This window comes from Chanodichthys erythropterus, chromosome 13, assembly GCF_024489055.1.
Source record: "Chanodichthys erythropterus isolate Z2021 chromosome 13, ASM2448905v1, whole genome shotgun sequence".
Taxonomy (NCBI): Eukaryota; Metazoa; Chordata; class Actinopteri; order Cypriniformes; family Xenocyprididae; genus Chanodichthys; species Chanodichthys erythropterus.
In genome coordinates, this window is record NC_090233.1 from 21,371,142 (window position 1) to 21,391,426 (window position 20,285).

At 33.2% G+C, this 20,285-nt stretch overlaps 1 protein-coding gene across 1 annotated transcript; it reads right to left on the reverse strand.

The window, feature by feature from the left end:
• Positions 1-615: 615 nt before the first annotated feature.
• On the reverse strand, positions 616-19,032 carry ppm1f (protein phosphatase, Mg2+/Mn2+ dependent, 1F). Its single transcript, XM_067406422.1, has 8 exons — positions 18,915-19,032; positions 17,376-17,615; positions 12,760-12,890; positions 10,091-10,293; positions 9,540-9,728; positions 6,451-6,594; positions 5,971-6,064; positions 616-4,103 (listed from the first exon to the last, which is right to left on the reverse strand). Exons 2-8 carry the CDS (start codon positions 17,549-17,551, stop codon positions 3,766-3,768), a joined length of 1,275 nt encoding a protein of 424 aa, XP_067262523.1. The 5' UTR covers positions 17,552-17,615; positions 18,915-19,032; the 3' UTR covers positions 616-3,765.
• Positions 19,033-20,285: the final 1,253 nt, after the last annotated feature.

Consider the following 20,285-nt stretch of genomic DNA (forward strand, 5'->3'; position numbering starts at 1 on the left):
TGTGAACAAAATTTCTATTTTTAGGTGAATCAAACAACAAAACACAACTTTAATCTATATTTAATTTTAATATATAAATATTATATAAATATATAAATCTCTGTATAAAAACGGTGAACACTACAATGTTATTTTACATTTAGGCCTAATTATTACATGTCTGTACCTGAATACACTAGTTAGACCTTACTTTACTTTTAACTGTTATATTGTATTTCCCTACGCTTGTAATTAGTGTATTTGATCTTATTTTTCATTGACTGTTCACTTGCCTTTAATAATTTTTGAGCTTTATTAGTTAGGCTAGTAGTTTTTTCTATGGTATCAAAGTACACAAAGTGTGCTTTAAATAATAAATGGAAAGTATATATATATATATGGTTGAATCAAGAACCGTAATAGGATCGGAACCGTGAGTTTTGTGATTCGTTGAACCACTACTCAAAGAATATATTTAGAGGATTTGAGATCTGCAATTTGGTCATGAAGCAAATAAATATAAACTGATATTCTTTACCTAAGACTTCAGTTTAGCTCTGTAGCCATTTTGTTGTGACTGTACTGTCTCATGCCTGTGCACATTTTTTCTGTGTACTAGGTTTGCTTTATCTGAAATGCTAAATCTTAAATCACTCTTGACATGTTTTCTCATGAGAGTGTAAGATCCTGTGAAAGGACACCATGCAACTAAAGAGCATTGGTTTACTTGTGCTAACCACACAGACAGCTAGACTAAAACTGTCAAATGTGATAACTACTAATGCAGTTGAAAATGTTGAGAAAAAAAAAATGTAGACACCAAACTGATGTGAAAAGTACTTTATTCACATTATGCGAGATTAAAGCCCAATGTTTATATAATTGGTTCCAAGTCCATGAAAAGATGCAAAAGAAATCTTCCCAGAATTGGAGCACACACATTCAACTATTATGTTTTAACAGACATAAAATAAGTTGCTGACATCAACATTACGACATGCGAGAACATTTAGGTACATGATTCACTGTAGTACTGTATACTCAGTGTGGAATTGGTATTAAAACTTCACCAAACGTTACTTGTATACAACATCAGTAGTAAGGAGACAATGTTAGGTCCAAAAACAGTCAGATCCCTTAGGTTTATCAGTTAAGTTGGCTGTACAAAAATGATTCAAAGCAGATTCTGAAAAAGTACATTGAGATAAGGCACTTTATCATGTACTGTGAGAGCGGATACAAATCCATGTGTTCCCTATGTTCAGTTTTTAGTAATACAAACAGCAACAATTACAAAATGTCCTGTGAAAAAAAATGCAGGCAAACAGTCTGTATAAAATTGCACACCAGCACAAAATCTACTGATGCATACGTTCAAGATTTCTTTATCTTTCCTTTCTACTAGACAAAAACACAAGTAGTCCTCAAACCCTTTAAAAATCCAACATTAATAATAATACTTAGTACAGCAAATGCATTAGAGGTCAAGAGCAAAACACATTTTGAATGAAGTGTTTCATTTGGCACTACTGTGAACGTATAAGGAATATTTGGAAATTCTGATATCATTGACTAGATATTATGAAGAATGTTTCAACTGCCCATGCAATGAAAGTCAACTGGGTCCAAAACAACATTTTTCAAAATATCTTTTTTTGTGTGCCACAGAAAAAAGAAAGTCATTCAGGTTTGGAATGACATTAGGCTCAGTAAATGATGACAGAACGATGACATTATGAGCAAAAATAAAGCATTGCGCATTTAACATAGGGGAAAACTATAATTAACCACTGTGATGTCATGAAATTCTCATCAATGTCACATCCCATTTCCTATTAATGAACTCAGCGCTGATTCTGTGCATAGATTTTTGGCTTTTACAGTCACTGACAATTACAAAACAGATACAAAGGGGGAAAACAAACAAAATACATATTACATAATTACCATCCCGTATATAAAATGGAAGAGCAATAAAACATTGTCAATACTGGGGAAATAACACCATATTTAGAGGTCAAAATGTCTGAAAAGTTTAAAATCTTTATAAAAAAAAACAAAAAACAAATTAATACCTATTTGGGGTTAGTGAAATTTTTTTATTTTATGGTTTTAAAAAAATAATATTTGTATTCAGCAAGGATGCATTAAATTGATCAAAAGCGTCAGTCAAGAATTTTAGAATATTCATATATTCAATCGTTTCATATAAATGCCATTCTTTTAAAATGAAAAAATGTATCATGGTTTCCACAAATATTAAGCAGCACAACTGATTTTAAAATCGATAAATCAGCATATTAGAATGATTTCTGAAGGATCATGTGACACTGAAGAATGATGCTGGAAATTCTTTACATCACAGGAATAAATTACATTTTAAAATATATTAAAACAGAAAAGTTATTTTAAATTATAATAATATTTCACAATATTACTCTTTTACTGTATTTTTTTAATCAAACAAAAGCATCCTTGGTGAGCAAGATACTTCAAAAACAAACAAACAAAAAAAAAATCTTTCTGACCTCAGACTTTTGAATGGTAATGTTAATATTTGAAATCCCAGATTTTCATTGTTGTCTCAGACTGTAGGACGCCACTGTATATTGTGGAAAACTTTAAATATACTCAAAAACGTGCTTTGTAAGGTATTCTCAAGCACTCTTTTTTTTTTCTTTTTTCAAATATAGAATATATAGGACTGAACCTACCAGGGACAAACTAGACATTTTCCCCATACAAACACCAAATCAACATAACACTCTGTCTTCACCTTCATCGTATATGGTATCCATTAGGTTAGCGATATTCTTGGCCTTATCACATTATAGTGACTGTGCTACTATATCAGCTACTTGTCACGAGGCTTTCAAAATATTGAGCGGCTGTAATATGAGACGACCTGCAGCTTGCAGGACGTGCGGTTTGCAAAAGTCTGGCTATGATAATACAACACCAACACGCACACGCCAGTATTAACACTGATATTTAAGGAAAAAAGGCACTGCAACAAAACGAATAAGGAAATGATATGCATAAATAAAAGTTTACTGTACATTTCGAAAAAAAACTACAGTAGCGTTCAGCAACCGAGAGAGTGATCTTGGCAAAGTCAGACTCGTAAAAACACTTTTGGCACATGAAAAGAGCGTGTTTGCACAGTACAGTACAGCCATAAATATATAGTTTTTCAAATAAATAACAGTCTTAAAAATACTAACCACCTACAACACTGGATAAGTACATCTGCTGACAGAACTGAAGGCCTTACGGGCGTTTTTTCATTATTGAAGCCAGTGTGGTCCGAAACGCAATGCAATACTGTATCTGTTAAGACTTTTCACATTAGTTTTCTCTTCCTTGTAACAGTCGTATCAAATAGGGAGCGCAACTATCAAAAATGATCTGATCGCAATTCCTTTACACGTCTCAAAGGTATTACATAGTTTATGAGATATTAAGCACCAGTAAATGTAAATATAAGCTGTTAAAAACAAGGCAAATAGTTAAAAGATGGAAACATCTTGTAAGGCAAGTTCAGACTTAGCAATAAAGAGAGTTAATAAATGACCAAGGATCAGACATTCTTGTGGAAAAAAAACAAGGAAACGCCTTTCACTGGCGTTCAGTGCTTTCTTCTGAATGCATGAATGGACTCGTTTTGGATGACCTCAACAATCGCATGTTTTTTCAAATTCAACAACTCATATCATTCGATATGGTGAAAAGACCATCAGCTGCTAATGAGTTTTATCATGTACAATTTCTTCCTATTAACCCCTTTCAGACCACAGTGGCTGCAGCCGTAGCTCCTCCTTCCTCTGTTCTGGAGCTCGTCTCGTGGGTCAAAAGTTGCTTCGGCTCTTTCAGGAACACCAGAAGAACTGTGATGTTATCACTGGATCCAGCAGCTTTCGCATGGGCCACCAGATTCTGGGCCACGTCCTCCCCCGAGCCTCCGCCCTCCCTCAGAGCTTCCTGAACCAGGCCCGGGACGTCACCAGGCCGAACCACGTCAAAGAAGCCGTCGCAGGCAAGGAGGATGTAATCTTCATCCCCGTTCAGCTGGACCGACGAGCTGTCAGCTTCATTTGAGACGTATGGCTTCTGATCAAAATCACCTTTAGAGGATTAGAAAAAAATATATATAACATTTATTTTACTAACTTGATATTAGTCAATTAAATATTATATATTAAATATTATAAATAACTACTACGTTACTATAAATAAAACTACACATTTAGACACTCTTTTTTTGAAAGAAATTCAAACTTGTATTCAGCAAAGATGCATTAAATTCATCAAAAGTTACAGTAAAGACATTTATAATGTTACAAAAGATTTCTATTTAAGAATCCTGGGGGGGAAATGTATCAGTTTCCACAAAATTATTAAGCAGCACAACTGTTTTAATATTAATAATAATATTAATAATAATAATAATAATAAGTGATTTTTAAACAGCAAATGATTTTTGGAATGATCATGTGACACTGTCTGGGGTTATGATGCTGAAAATTCAGCTTTGCCATCACTGAAATAAATGACATTTTACAATACAACATAAAATAAATATAAATATAAAATATATCTCAATATTTTTCACCATTTATCCTGATATTTATGTATTTGCCCTGAATTACTTAATTACTTTTTTTAAATAATAGATTTAAAATGTTAAATGCATGTAAGAATCTAGTTTCCCCACACTGTTTTTCACTACACAAATTAAAAATGTACAATATATACACCAATATAGCATCATAATAATCAGCGTTATTTACCTACATATATTTAATTAACACATTTTAGTAAATGAAAAGGTATTTTAGTATTGAATCTGAATTTTGAACTGATACACTGAACAGTTTAAACTCATTCATATACATGAATCCTTTCCTGCTACTGAAATTTAAATCAGAGACACTATTAAAATGTCCATCTTATTATTTAATTAACAAATAAAAAGAACATTAAAATCACTGAAATTCACATTCACATTGTTGAATATTCAATATAAATCGCCAACCATACTTGTAACTACTTAAGGGCCGGTTCACACAGAATGCTTTTTTGCTGTTAAAAATGCGAGGCTCAGGTCAGTGGAATTAAAAAAAAAGGTCTAGAGATGTGTTTTTTAAAAAAAGTTGAACTACTTTTAACTCAAGCACTGCTTTTAGAATGCCATGTCATGAGCAAGACGTGAGATGTGAGCACAATGGTTAAAGATGCTCAACTAGTGTTTACATTGAAAAACAATGAAGAAGAAGTGCAGTCCCATACAGCAACATAGTGTCGGCCCGGATCCAGCCCATATCTGGTACACGTTCAACACAAACCAGATGTGAGGCGGATCTGGGCCGACACTATGTTGCTGTTTGGGGTGGAATGGAAAAATACATTCTGTGTGAAATAGCCTTAAAGGGTTAGTTCACCCAAAAATGAAAATTATGTCATTAATGACTCACCCTCATGTCGTTCCAAACCCTTAAGAGCTCCGTTCATCTTCGGAACACAAATTAATCGCCAAAAACAACCACGGCGGCATAAAAGTGCATTACCAACGCCGACAGATGAAAGGATTCAATGGAATCAATTCAATGGAAAGGATTCCGGAAGAGAAGACAATGCTGAATAAAGTCGTAGTTTTTGTTATTTTTGGACCAAAATGTATTTTTGATGCTTCAAAAACTTCTAACTAACCCACTGATGTCACATGGACTACTTTGATGATGTTTTTATTACCTTTCTGGACATGGACAGTATACCGTACATACACTTTCAATGGAGGGACAGAAAGCTCTCGGACTAAATCTAAAATATCTTAAACTGTGTTCTGAAGATGAACGGAGGTCTTACGGGTTTGGAACGACATGAGGGTGAGTCATTAATGACAGAATTTTCACTTTTGGATGAACTAACCCTTTAAGTATGTTTTTCTTTTTTTTTTGGTTTGCTGTCGTTTTAAGGCTGTGAGACATTCACCTATTGCTCTGGAAACGGCGTAGGTACCATTTACCCGCCAACAACCCATGAAAGCGATGCATCCACCCAGATCCTCAATCCTTTTCTTCTCATCCTGCACACAAGCACAAACTTTCAGGATACATACTATAATGAAATAGGACAAAGATATTGAAACCTCTATATTTACCTAAATTCAAATCTCTTAATCTTTTGTATAACTACTGCGTGCAAAATATGTTCAGAAACATTTTTAGAAAAATATGTTCAGAAACACTGATTTGAAGTCAGTCAGTGACTCTCTAAGGATCATTCTGATGCTTTTGGCATTCAGTCGCAGTAGTACATATGCAGCTTACAGCGCTAATATTGATTCGGCATGTGGTCAGCAGTCAGTTCCTCTGTCTCACATTTCAGCTGCTCACAGAGAACAGATGAGCATCTGATACGGTCTTGTGATTCTGTCTCTATTGGTCAGCAGTGGCTTGTACTGTCTCGTACCTCCCTCTCCGGTTTGTGTGGGTCCATTAGGGTCACTGGTTCGCCCTGTCGAACCAGCATAGCTTGAGAGTCACCCAGCCAGGAGATGGTCAGGCGATCAGAGGTCATTAAGAGGGCCACACCAGTGCTGCCGCTGCGCAGACGCTGAAGAAGACATGAACAAATTAATGATTAGTTTGCCATCCTGTGGTCTCTGGGAGTGTGCCACATTATTTTTTTATGATTATGATTCTCATTACTGTAAATGTAAAATAGTTAATTATATTAAAACAGTACTATGATCAAATGTATTTTTTAAATCAGCATAAACTGAACTTAGTAAAAGCAAATACTACCACCATTTACAAATACTAATGCTGTCAATCGATTAAAACTTAAATTTAATTATGTCACGTTGATTGCACTAAATTAAATAATGAATTTAATAAAATGTAATATCATTTACTTATTTAAATTTAATTGTTTAATTAACTTTAATTGTTTAATTCATTTAAATAATTTATATTATTCAAGTAATAAAATAATAATAAATTCACGTACTTACAATATATTTTTGCTGCGATGCTTAATTTTCATGTAAATATTTTCATATTACAAAAATATCTTAATGGTTAAAAAAAATTATTTAAATTGGTGCAATTATGTTTAAAATTAACTGCACTAAAACTAAATACATTTACTTTTCCATTAAAATGTAAATGAAAAAAATTGCTAATAAGTATTAAGTAAATCGCAACAAATTTTATTGTTATTTTGTTCAAAATTAACTGCACTAAATAAAATAATGAATTTAATTAAATAGAATTTACTAATTGTATTTTATAAAAATAAAATAATAAATCATTCATTATTCACAAAATATTATGACAATGCTTAATTGTCATGTGAATAATTTCACAATGCAATGATAATAATAATAATAATAATAATAATTTTAATGGGTCCAAAAAATATTTATTTACCAATTTATATTTAAATTACTCTACTACATTACTAAAAAAAATTTACTATGTAAAGATACTTCATTCAATGAATTTGGTCAAATTTAAGGCTTTCATAAAATTAAACATTTTCATAAAAAATAGATCATTACTTGTTTTATTGAGCAGTATTAACTGGTCCATATAAACTATCAAGTGCATGTCAATTGTTATCAGTAAAATGAATTCTTGTTTACTGTTAGTGTCAATGAAACAGAAAGTGCTTACTCATATCTGTACCTGTGGAGGCAGGCAGAGACGTGCAGCAAGCCTGCACCATTTCTTACCATGTATTTAACCACAAGGGGGAATATGGACTATATTTATCTGTATTTATTACAGTGTAGGAACATTAGATGCACATAACGGTTGCATCTTAAGAAGTGGGAGAGGTGTGAAAAGATTTCTTTCCATCGTGAATTTCCACAGAATGCACCAGCTTGACAAATAAGGGGAAAGACAATCTAACTGCTGAAACCGATTGTGCTGCATTTTCAGAAGCAGATATGCTGATAAAAAAACCTGTTTAAAGGAAAACAACTGTCCAGTTTGAAGAAAGCCAACACACTGGCTCACATTGGCCAACACAGCAGCTTACTGAATGATGGTTTTAAGATGTGCATGTTTAAAAGTGGTTTTGTTGTTTTGTTTATACGATGCACATACAGTCTGGTTCAAAAGTCTTAGATCACACTAAAATCTGCTATATGTTTTTAAATTTATTTAAAGTGCCCCTTATTATGCTATTTTAAAATGTTCCTAATTTTGAGTTAAAAGTCTCCAACAATAGGTTGACATGCATCCAATTTAAAAAAAAAAAACTTTCATTTTCTCATAATATACATTGTACATCACCTCATTTCTCAAAGAGTCTGAAAACGGTTCATTCAAAGATTCAGTCTCACTAAACCACTTCTTTCCAAGCATCTTCTCTACATGTCGACAACACAAACCAAACTCTTCCAGTCTCAGCTACAACTTGTGTTTGAGGGAGGGTCAAAGTAGACGTTCGTCTTGTTCACGGGCAGCCAGTGAAGACCATAGGCTGGCGCAATTTTACGTAGGTATGTAACAGGAAATGAGTCTGGAATTGCTGACGACTCATTTCAGCAGTTCAGAATCGGTTCTTTCTTTAGAGAGACACTTTGATTTTTCTCAACTTTGCAGACATTTTACATTTACAAACAGCTATATTATGCACTGCATGAAAGGTAATATTCGAAAAAGCATAACTGGGACACTTTGAAAAAAGAAAAAAAGTTTTAGGATTAAAAAAAAAAGGTAAACATTCAAATTATGTGAAACATTATGATGTAAAATAAAACTAAATATTTTTTAAATATTCAAGAAATATTAAGGTATTAAGATATTAAGAAATATCAAATAAGCAAATTTGTGCTGTTGAGCATGTTAGTACGTTCCGAAATAAGGTTATTATAGTTATAATTATAGGTATAATTAAATTTCATTACTTGAAATTAAATTAACGTTAACTGACATAAATTAAAATATATACAACTTAAACTTATTTTATTTGAGCTAGTTACAAAGAAAACATTTCTCATTTTAATTTAGTTTGATGTACTAAAATAACTAAAACTGAAATAAAAATTAATAAAAACTATGCAGACATATTTTTAAAAATACAACAAAATTACTAAAACTTTAAAAGTAAAATGAAAATGGAAAATATAAAAATAAAAACTAATTCAAAATATTGCTAAAACCTATAATAGTATTTCAATGATACTAAAATAATAATGTTCTGAAAAATATATAATTTTTTTACATTTAATTTAGCACTCAAATTGATAATATAATTTGTAATTTACAATTTTTTTTTTTATAAATTAGAAAAATGCAAGCATTCATTTTTTTAAAGAATTTTAAACAAAGATGTGGACTACTGGTCTCAGACTTTTGAACCTCTAAATATGATGTTATTTCCTCTATCCTGAAAAATTGCTCTTCCAGTTTATGTATGGGATGGTAATCCTGCAATATGTTTTTTTTGTTTTCCCCTTTGTATCTGTTTCATAATTGTCAGTGACTGTAAAATCCAAAAACCTATGCAACTGACTAGTGGTCTCTTTTGGTTGTTCTTCTTACCTCTCTCTTGGCTTTGATCTTGAACATGTCATCTGTTTGTTTGAAGCTGCTTCTGAAGGCTGCGGCAGCATCGCTTTTTAGCGCCTCCTGCTGGCTCAGTACGATATGCAAGTGAGTGGCAGCATATGTAGCAGCATCCACCCCTCCATGTCCATCAAACACTGCGAAATACTCTCGATCCACACCATCCTGTAGAAGAGAAACCGAAATCAGAATCATTCCTCAGACACAATTTTTTGTCCATGCAGAAAAGTCATTAAAGACAGCATTAAATAAAAACTGACCCCATTTACTTTCACCTTTTTATTTCATTTAAATCTCCCAAAACATAACTACCATTTAATTACCAATTTCATCCCAGTATTATTCAGCTAATGAATACTGCATATTTGGATATAGATACTGCATTTTGCATCCAATATGATAGGGAACTATGCATATTGGTTGGGTATGGTATTTTATGGTATGAAATGCACATAGTTGGTTAAATATCTAAAACGGATCTACACAATGCAGGTCTTGAGGCTTGAGGAAATATGTGGCAGCCTCACCTTCAATCCCAGAAGCTGGTTAAACTCTTTCAAGATCATGTGACGATCCTCCATCTTCCTGCGAGTGTTTCGAATGGCGTGAACAGAGCAGCTGTGTGTCCTTGAAGAGGAAGAACCAGGATTGGGCAGCTGTTTCTGCCAGGCCACACCCACCTCTCTCAATTTATTTAAAAAGAGGCGCTGCAGTGGCTCAGACTGCAACACTGAAGACACATACACTCATCATGATGCTACACTGTTTGAACGGAAGTTCTTAGAAAATCATACATTTAGATTGAAATAATGTAAAGAGTCAACAACACAGGTATTAACTTTTCCCAGGAGAGAGAAGTTTTTAAACATAATGTAAAAACCATACCTTCATGTAATACTTTTGTTTGAACACTAGAGGGCAACGATGCCACTCTGAGCATTAAAGGTGCAGTAAGAGATTTCTGAAAAACTGTTGAAAGTGGATCAGACTGAGCAAAGCCACTTGAAGCCAAGCCTGCAACCTTAGCCGAAAGAAGAGGAAGGAAGACCAGAGGCCTTTCTTTTTTTCCCAGTGGATGTCAATGGAGGAGAGGCTTCACTATGCTGAATAAACTGCTTTTGTGAGGAACTAGCTTATCATTTAAAGGTGCCCTAGAATTTAAAATGTATTGAATTTACCTTGGCATAGTTGAATAACAAGAGTTCAGTACATGGAAATGACATACAGTGAGTCTCAAACACCATTGTTTCCTCCTTCTTATATAAATCTAATTTGTTTAAACAACCTCCGAAAACAGGCAAATCTCAACATAACACCAACTGTTACGTAACAGTCGGGATCATTAATATGTACGCCCCCAATATTTGCATATGCCAGATCATAGCCTCAAACTCATTCAGAATCAAATGTAAATATCCAAATAAATACTATACTCACATGATCCGACGCATGCATGCAGCATGCATGATGAACATCTTGTAAAGATCCATTTGAGGGTTATATTAGCTGTGTGAATTTTGTTTAAGCACTGTTTTATAGTCGAGAGCTCGGGGGGGCAGGGAGCGAGAGGATTTAAAGGGGCCGCAGCCTGAATCGGCACATATTTAATGATGCCCCAAAATAGGCTATAAAAAAATTTATTTAAAAAAAATCTATTTTGAGCTGAAACTTCACAGACACATTCAGGGGACACCTTAGACTTATATTACATCTTGTGTAAAAACATTCTAGGGCACCTTTAATGAATCAACAGCCCATCGGCTAATCTTCAACATGTTTGGATTGATCTATTTTTAGAGTTTACATAGATAAAAAAAATAAATAAATGCTGCTTTATAAGAGAAGTCACGGGCAATTGTGCGACAGGTATGATTCACTTCTCCGCAAACTGTCACACAACTCTGAATGAAATTCAATGATGTCAAGGTTGTAATGTGATTGGTTATCAAGGCACATGTGATCCAAGTTAGCCGTTACTCTCTCTCCAATGGTAAGAGCCACAGACCCTCTCATCCTCTCATCTCCCAATAATAAGACAATCTTTGGGACCGGGCACCACAACACATTTGTAGCCAATCAGCAGTAGGGGGAGTGTCCACTCATGATGGAGGAGGAGAGAGAGTGAGAAAGAGGGTGATTTGAAGAAAGACTGTAGAAAGAGAGATGGCTGAGAGACATTAAATGAGAAAAGTGACTGGAAAAAGAACAGTTATGGTTAGACAAGAGTTTTAGGACCCGCGTTAATATTAAGAGGTTTCCAGCGCTGGAGAGAACTAAGCAGGAAAGCCTGAAAATGGATGGCGAGGTTGAGTTGTTTCTGCTCGTGAGTAATACGTGAGTAACATTGGTTTTGCTGTTTCACAGAGCCAATGTTGTAATGTTAGCTATAGTAACAGGACAGTTTAGAGTGTCATGGTTTGTCTGGAGCTGCTAGTGACTAACAACTCTTGATTGTATATACTATTGAGTACTGTGTTCATTTGTTCTTAGTCATTCTTTGGTCATCTTTGCTTTACTTTTTGCAAAGCTTTATCTATAATAAAGAGACATCCACTCTTGCATTGCATGTTTGTGCATTTTGGAGGCAGAGCAATGAAGGGAGGGGTGTGTGTTTCTCAGAAATTGATTACTACACCTTTAAATGTTCATTGTAAATTACTAATATTTATTCATTCATTTTGATTAGGAATTTCTGCCTATTAGTCACTGATGTTTATGATACAAAGGCTACTGAATATTTATTATTTTTCTGTCTTGTTTTCTAAAGATAACTTTGTCAAGATGGAAAAATAATAATGCATGGCCTCTGCAGTCATATACATATATACATAATACGTATATATACACATATACATAATACGTATATATATATATATATATATACACATATACATAATACGTATATATATATATACACATATACATAATATATATATATACACATATACATACACAGATACATAATACGTATATATATATACACATATACATAATACGTATATATATATATATATATATATATATATATATATATATATATATATATATATATATATATATATATATATATATATATATATATATATATATATATATATATATATATACACATATACATAATACGTGTATATATATATATATATATATATATATATATACAGAAAAGAACAAGAATCAAATCAAGTGAATCACTCACAAACAATTCCTTGTTCATCCTCTGGTTGCTGTTCAGGATCTTTGGGGCAGTAGTGAGGTGAAAGGTCATCTTTAAGCAATTCAGTGACAGCAGCATTGCACATCGCTGCACTCAGCCAGGATGGGGCATTTCTTAAATTAAAAAAAAAATTAATAATAAATCTCAGTGTGACAATAACACACAGACACACAATCAAGTAACTTACATTACCATTCAAAAGTTTGAGACAAGTACAATTTTTAAAATGTTTTTGAAAGTCTCTTATGCTCATCAAAGGCTAAATTTATTTCATCAAAATAAAGTAAAAACAGTAATATTGTGAAATATTACTACAATTTAAAGTAACAGAATTCTATTTGAATATATTTTAAATACAGGGTTCCTACACATTTTCCATTTCAAAATTCCATACTTTTCCATACTCAAATTTCAAGACCTCCTTCCAAACGATTTCTGCCATTGGTGAGCCTCGGTCTCCTTTTCTATGTTTTTTGGCGCACCAAAAATATTCTCGCCGCTTTATAATATTAATATTGAACAACTGTACTCACATGAACTAATTAATGGATCTTGAGAGAGGAAATGTCACTGCTTCATGTTTGTAGTCCGGGTCCTACAGTCTTTTAGTGATTTTTAAATTAGTGTTTGATTGTTGAAATAAAGTTTTGTATTTAGTATTCATCTCCTAGGCCCTTCTCTTCTTAAAAACCACGTACCTGTGTAACTTTTGTTGGGGATAAAATCTACAAGTATTAATATATTCCATTTAACAAGTTGTCATGACTTAGTTTGTTTCCCTTTCCGGCCATACCACTCGCACTACATAGGCGTGAATATTTAATTTGTCTATTAATTCGATACATTTCCTTTATAGAGATCCTTCTATGATTTATCCATCTGCTCTGTTCTCGACATTATATGTATCATATATTATCATATATCATATATACATATAATATATGAAACATATGTTTCATATATTATATGTATCAAAGTATTTTTATAGAGTAGCCTACGAGTATGAGTAGCACAAGCAGTTTCCGTAATATTTTAGAAATTCGTAACTCTATAAACATATTTGCAAAGTGAAGAGAGGTGAAAAAGGTGACATGTAGAAAGTAGATAGTTGTAGGGGGTCTGGGGGCATCCTCCCCCAGGAGAAGATTTTTGTGATTTTAACATGTAAAGGAAGCATTCTGGTGCACTCTGAAAAGAACATAAATGGAAAAAACAACATTTGCTTCAAGTAAAAAATAAAAAAATAAAACATTTTGGCACTAGGGCTGAGCATTGACAAATTTCATAATTTAATGCGATTTTGATTCAGAAGCTTGCGATTTGATTTTGATTTGATTACCTTTGATTCAGTATTGATTAATTTGGGCCTATCAGGTACAGTACATGGCAAATTTCCTCAAAGAAAAAAATCTCTCAACTAATGCTGTAAACAATACAGGGAACCACAGCTGGTACATCATTATAATATTAGGTTAAATTGATCGTAAGTTACTTACATATAGGCTAACTTACGCATAAGGAAGTTTTTATAATAACGTTATAATAAAAGTGACAATTATTTTTCTACTCTTTATGTAGGCCTAAACATTTAAATGGTGACTGTCATAAAACAGATTTATGTATTCAATATAGAAGCACATGTTAAGTACAAATACAATGAATATGTAATAGCCTATAGAGCATATATTTATCAAAATGCTCCTCTCAAAGTTCATTTTTGTAGCTAAATGATGAGTTATTGGACATTGTAAGGCTTTTCTGAGGTAGGCTAAATGTGACATTTTTACAAGCTGTTTTATTGACGCCTTTCTGCGGTTGAAACGCTGATTAATCGATTGCATGTGACATGACAGATTTTGGTAAGTTGTACTGTATCTTTCAACATACCTTCAGATTCTCAATCATTTTGTGTTGTAACTAGTAAAGTCAAAGAGATGGCTGGTTCACGAGCGCTACAGCGATCTGTCATGCCACAGAGCGCCAAGAAAGATCGTGACCAACTCCAGTCTATGGGAAAGTAGTAGCCCATTTGCAATTCTTATGAGAATCTTGTGTCACACAGTCACTCACCCCGAAAAAATAACTCTTCGGATGTAAACGATTCACATAAATGATATATTTTGATTCAAAACTGCTAATTTCGCCACAAAGTGACTAGTTTGCAGGTATAAAAAATTAGAAAACTGAATAGAGGCAATAGTCTGGAAACACAAATATTTTTCCAAACTCTGATTTCTTTTTTCCATACTTTTCCAGACCTGGAAAAAACTCAAATCAAATTCCATACTTTTCCATACTTTTCCAAACCGCGTAGGAACCCTGTAAATATAATTTATTCCTGTGATCAAATCTGAATTTTCATCATCTTTACTCTTCAGTCTTCAGTGTCACATGATCCTTCAGAAATCATTCTAATATACTAATTTGATACTCAAGAAACATTTCTTATTATCAATGTTGAAAACAGTTGTGCTGCTTAATATTTACTGTCACTTTTGATCAATTTATTGTATCCTTGCTGAATAAAAGTATTAATTTCTTTGAAAAAATAAAAAATCATTTGAACAGTAGTGTACATAGAGCATGTTTAGGTAAAGTACAAATTTGGTTGACTAGAAATGTAAATAAATTAATTAAGAGATGTTCAGTTTTCTCTAAACCATACTTGTGGATTCTCACAAACTGCAGAGTAAAAAGCACATCTTGCACTAGTGAATCTGTTCTGTTTTTAGATTAGATTTAGCACTTTGCCTGCTGGAGCAACAAGTGGCAAATGTCCTGACCACCCACTCATAACAACACATCTATTTAAAAGAAGCATTTGGCTGCGTGAGATATGATCTAATGACATAAAAGAAAGGTTGTCGGAAAAGAAACTCCCTTTTGTCCTACTTGTCAAGAGCTGCGGTAACGTCATGCCTCTCTGACCTATATCATTACACGAAAAGGGTTAAACCTGACAAATCTGCACTGTGCAGACATCTGCATTCGGCACAGCTTCCAACAAAGAGGAAATGAAGTCTAAATGTCAGGAAGTGGGTATAACAATAGTGATTCCACAGACAGGAAGTCTGCCCTGAGAAATGCGTCAGGGGAGAAAGAAGGATACAGAAACAGATAAAACAAAAACTCCATTGTTAATTTAAACTTTAAAACTTCTGCACCAATGCTTTCACTTAATGCTGGGATTGCCACTGATAGTACACTGGAAAAAAGCACCAAATCTCTTAATCAGCTCATAGTGCAACATGCTGACCTGGGGCAAATACTGTCTGCAAATACTGAGAGAGAGCAAATGGGAGAGAGAGGCAGGAATGACAGGAATGAGAGAACGCTCCTCCTCTGGTTAAAGAGGACAGGTGTGAAGCAACATTTCAGGCCCACTTGTGGGACTTTTAAAAATACTGTACATGTTTTTAGAAAATGTAAGAACAAATATGAAGCTGTATTCATATCTGAGAGAAGAGTCTGCCATCCAGCAGAGAATATAAACGCAAATCATTCTCTCTTCTGCAAAAAGCCTACATGAGGCGTTTTCAACCAGTGGGCCACAAGGGAGTGCTAGGGAGTTTGTGGAAACGTCTAGAGAAAAACAGTGTAAAAAAAAAAAAAAGTAAAAATAAATGAATGAATAAATAATAAAACATAAGATCTATATAAATAAATAAATTTATTAAAATAAATAAAGTGATCAAAATAAATAAGTTAATTAAAATAAAATATTCAAATAAAAAAAAGAGAAATGAGGGAACCCTCAGGAGTGAAAATAAATAATAAGGTCTAATTAATTAAATAACTAACAAAAAATATTATTTTAAAAATGATTAAACTAAAAAAAATAAAATATATTAAAATATTAAAATACAAATGTGTTTAAATAAAATATACTAAAATAAATAAATAAATAAATGTAGGCCCAGAAGGGAGTCCTAAGGGGGTCCATGGAAAGGTTTAGAGAAAATTTTAATGATAATTTGAAAAAATAATAATAATTATTATTATTATTAAAACATAAGACCTAACTAACTAAATATATAAATAGATTAAAATAAAATCAATTAAAAATTAATAAATAAAATGTCATTAAAATAAAAATATTAAAATAATGAAATAAATAAGGAAAGAAATGATTATTCACAAAGTTAATATATAACAGTAAAGATAATAAAGAAAAAAAAAAATAATGTAACGAACTAAATATTTTCCAAATAATATTTTGCACATATTTCTAAAATTAATTTTTCACAATATAAATGGCATCTTTATACACAAAAATTTACAGCTGCCTTTTAAATTATAGGATTGGGGTCCCTCACACAAGGTTGATCACCTCTGAGTGTCCATGTCATCTAAAAGATGGAATGAAAACCCTTGACCTATATCAGGGGGGTCCAATCCTGCTCCTGGAGGGCCACCAGCCACAACAACCTCAATCAAACACCTGAACCAACTAATCAAGGTCTACAAGGCATACTAGTAACTTCCAGTCAAGTGTGCTGAGGCAAGTTGGAGCTGAACTCTGCAGGACAGTGGCCCTTCCAGGACAGAGTTTGGAGACCCTTGACCTAGATGATATGCAGATTATGCACATAACAAACCTGGCCGAGAGCAGGCGGAGGCCAAGATCCAGACTCTCTCCCTTCACCTCCTGCAGAGAGACTTTACGGCTAAGCGGACTAACAGGAAGCAGGTCCTCTGTGCCAAGCGGGTTTGGAAACTCCTCCAGAAAACTCTTGAGAAACTTCGCAGCATCGTCCTGCGCCGCACAACTCATTCTGAGTATGGACTTGCTTGTAATCTCAACCAAGGATGACAGAAGAAAACTTGGATGTTTGACTCTACACATAAAATAAAACAAAATAAATCAAATCAAATTTAAACACAATATAACTTTATGCACAACTACCTTCACCAGAAGCTGTCTACTTGTAAAATGTACTTGCCACTATCAGTTTAAAAAGCAATTGTTGATAAAGGTAATAGTACATAATAAAATGGAAAATGTTTTGGATTATTCTAAATATATATATATATATATATATATATATATATATATATATATATATATATATATATATATATATATATACCTTTTTCTCGGCCTAAATATGTATAAACGCACATATATACAGTTAAACCAAAATTTATTTAGGCACCTTGAACATTTCATTCATTAATACAGTTTATTCACTATAGTTTAAAAAATTTGTAATAAAATATGACAAGATCTCAGAGTTACTGTGTCAGAAAAAATTAATCTTGTCAGATAACACTTAATCAAAACATGGTGAGGTCAAAGTGTCGGAATAATCTTTAGTTCCAAATTTTTTATCAATTTTACTCGTAGTCCACTGTATGAATCATTTTTGGGTATAATAATGTCACAGTTTACTTTATTTTGCTATCCTCACTTACATAAATGAACTATAGTGTCCTGTACCCACTAGTAAAAATATATAAAAAATATCTGAATGATATTATATATATATATATATATATATCTATATATATATATATCTCTATATATATATATATGACAGTGTGAGCCAATTAGAACAATCGGAGGCGGCCCTCTGTCAAAATCATCCAATGGCGTGCGTTTGGGGAGGGCCTACCTGTTTGTCCGAACCATAAAAGACAGGGAAAGTTTTTTTTTTTAAGTACACATTTAAATAATCATTAAGCGTAACGAAAGAAAACAGATGCATTGTAATAATATTATCCATAAGGAATATTATCCATAAAGATGGGACAAGCCATATACTAACGTTACTGTTCAGGTGAGGAACTCTTTCTCGATTGAAAAATGAAAATAGTAAATATTATTATACATCACCTCACAGTATGTATCTAGTATGCAGTACACTAAAGACATATTACCTACAGACTTTCACAAAAACATTACAAACCCAGCAAAACGAAACTTCTTTCAAGCTGCAGTGCTTTGCATACATTAAACTTTGGTTAGTTCATTACTGCAAGGATTCATGGTGTAACACAAGCATGACACCTTACGAAAAAACTGCAGGCACTGTCGCCATTTGAAACAACCGGGCCTTGAACTACAAAGAGCAACTCGTTAGTTTAATTAACAACATAAAAGAGAACATAGACGTGCATAAACGTGCTGTATATACCTTTGCGGATGGTTGGTGTTGCTTTATGTCCCGACACTCCCTTTTTTCCTGACGAGTGCGGTTTGAAGTGCTCGTGCATGAACGCACGCCCTTTCAGTCACTACACAACAAAAGCCAATCCATCTGCGGAAGTCGCAGTGACAGACAGGAAGTACAAACACAGCGATATACAAGCGATGAGGTTCAACGTGTGATGTGTGGAATAGACGTGTCAGAAGGGGATGAAGTCAATCCGTTTGGTTGTCAGATCGAGTTGGCTGCCTGGGCGGGGACCGACCTATCTTATGAATATTAATACATTCCTTTTAACGGGCCAGCCAATGAGCGTCCGGTCATTCACGTAACGTTATTAATATTCATAAGCCAAGGCCTGCAGCCTGCAGCTCAATATGGAAAGAAATGGAAGGTGATTTCTGTAAAAGTGACACGTTTTTCATTCATTTTTTTCTCATTGTATATGCAAATATCCACTAAAATGGACAAATGCCATTGGACAGAAAAAGAAAATACGTATGTTATTCCATATTAATATTATTGGGTAAATTCAAAATATTAAAAAAACTAAAATGGCCTGGACTTAAACATATGACACGACTCAGTACTGCAGTGTTTTTATAAATGTAAGAGCAAAAAGGATGTTCAACATGTAATATTCTTAAACATGATGTTGATTGACACTTTTTGTTATATAAAATTTTTAAAATTTTCTCGATTTATGGTTTGCATAATGTTGTTCGTTATATGTACTCTGAACATTTCTCTTAATATTATGTTAAAATGCATATAATCATAACAAAAGTGTTTGCATTCTGCATTCTGACAGTGGTCTGATAGAGACAATATTTTTAGCATGGATGTAACTGTAAATTTTCTAAACAATTAAACACACCATTTATTAAAATAAATCATTGTAACATTTTTAAGCTTGACGTATATCCGAGTGAAAGTTATCCGAGTGAGTTTTGATTTTGTCCATCATGCATTGATTGGATGGTTTGATGATTGAGGTTTGCTATTGGTCAATCTCATGTGAGTGACAGGTTGTCCTGCCCTCGCACCAGTAAACACGTCATCAGAGAGGAGATGTCACTGCAAGTGGGAGGGGAAGTTATTTTGATAAAAAAATAAAAAAAAAAGATGTGCATGGATATATCATATATAATAACATTTTCTCAATTTTATATATAATATACGTATATAATCATTTTTCCATAAAAAAACAGAACAAGAACAAAATAAGATTTGGATTTCATGGTGATTTTAAGTTGTTTTGGATAAAAGTGTCTCCTAAATAAATAAATGTAAATGTATAAGCAGACCAGGGTTGCCAGGTTTGTGCAACACAAGTAGCCCAAAAATAGCCCAGTGTGA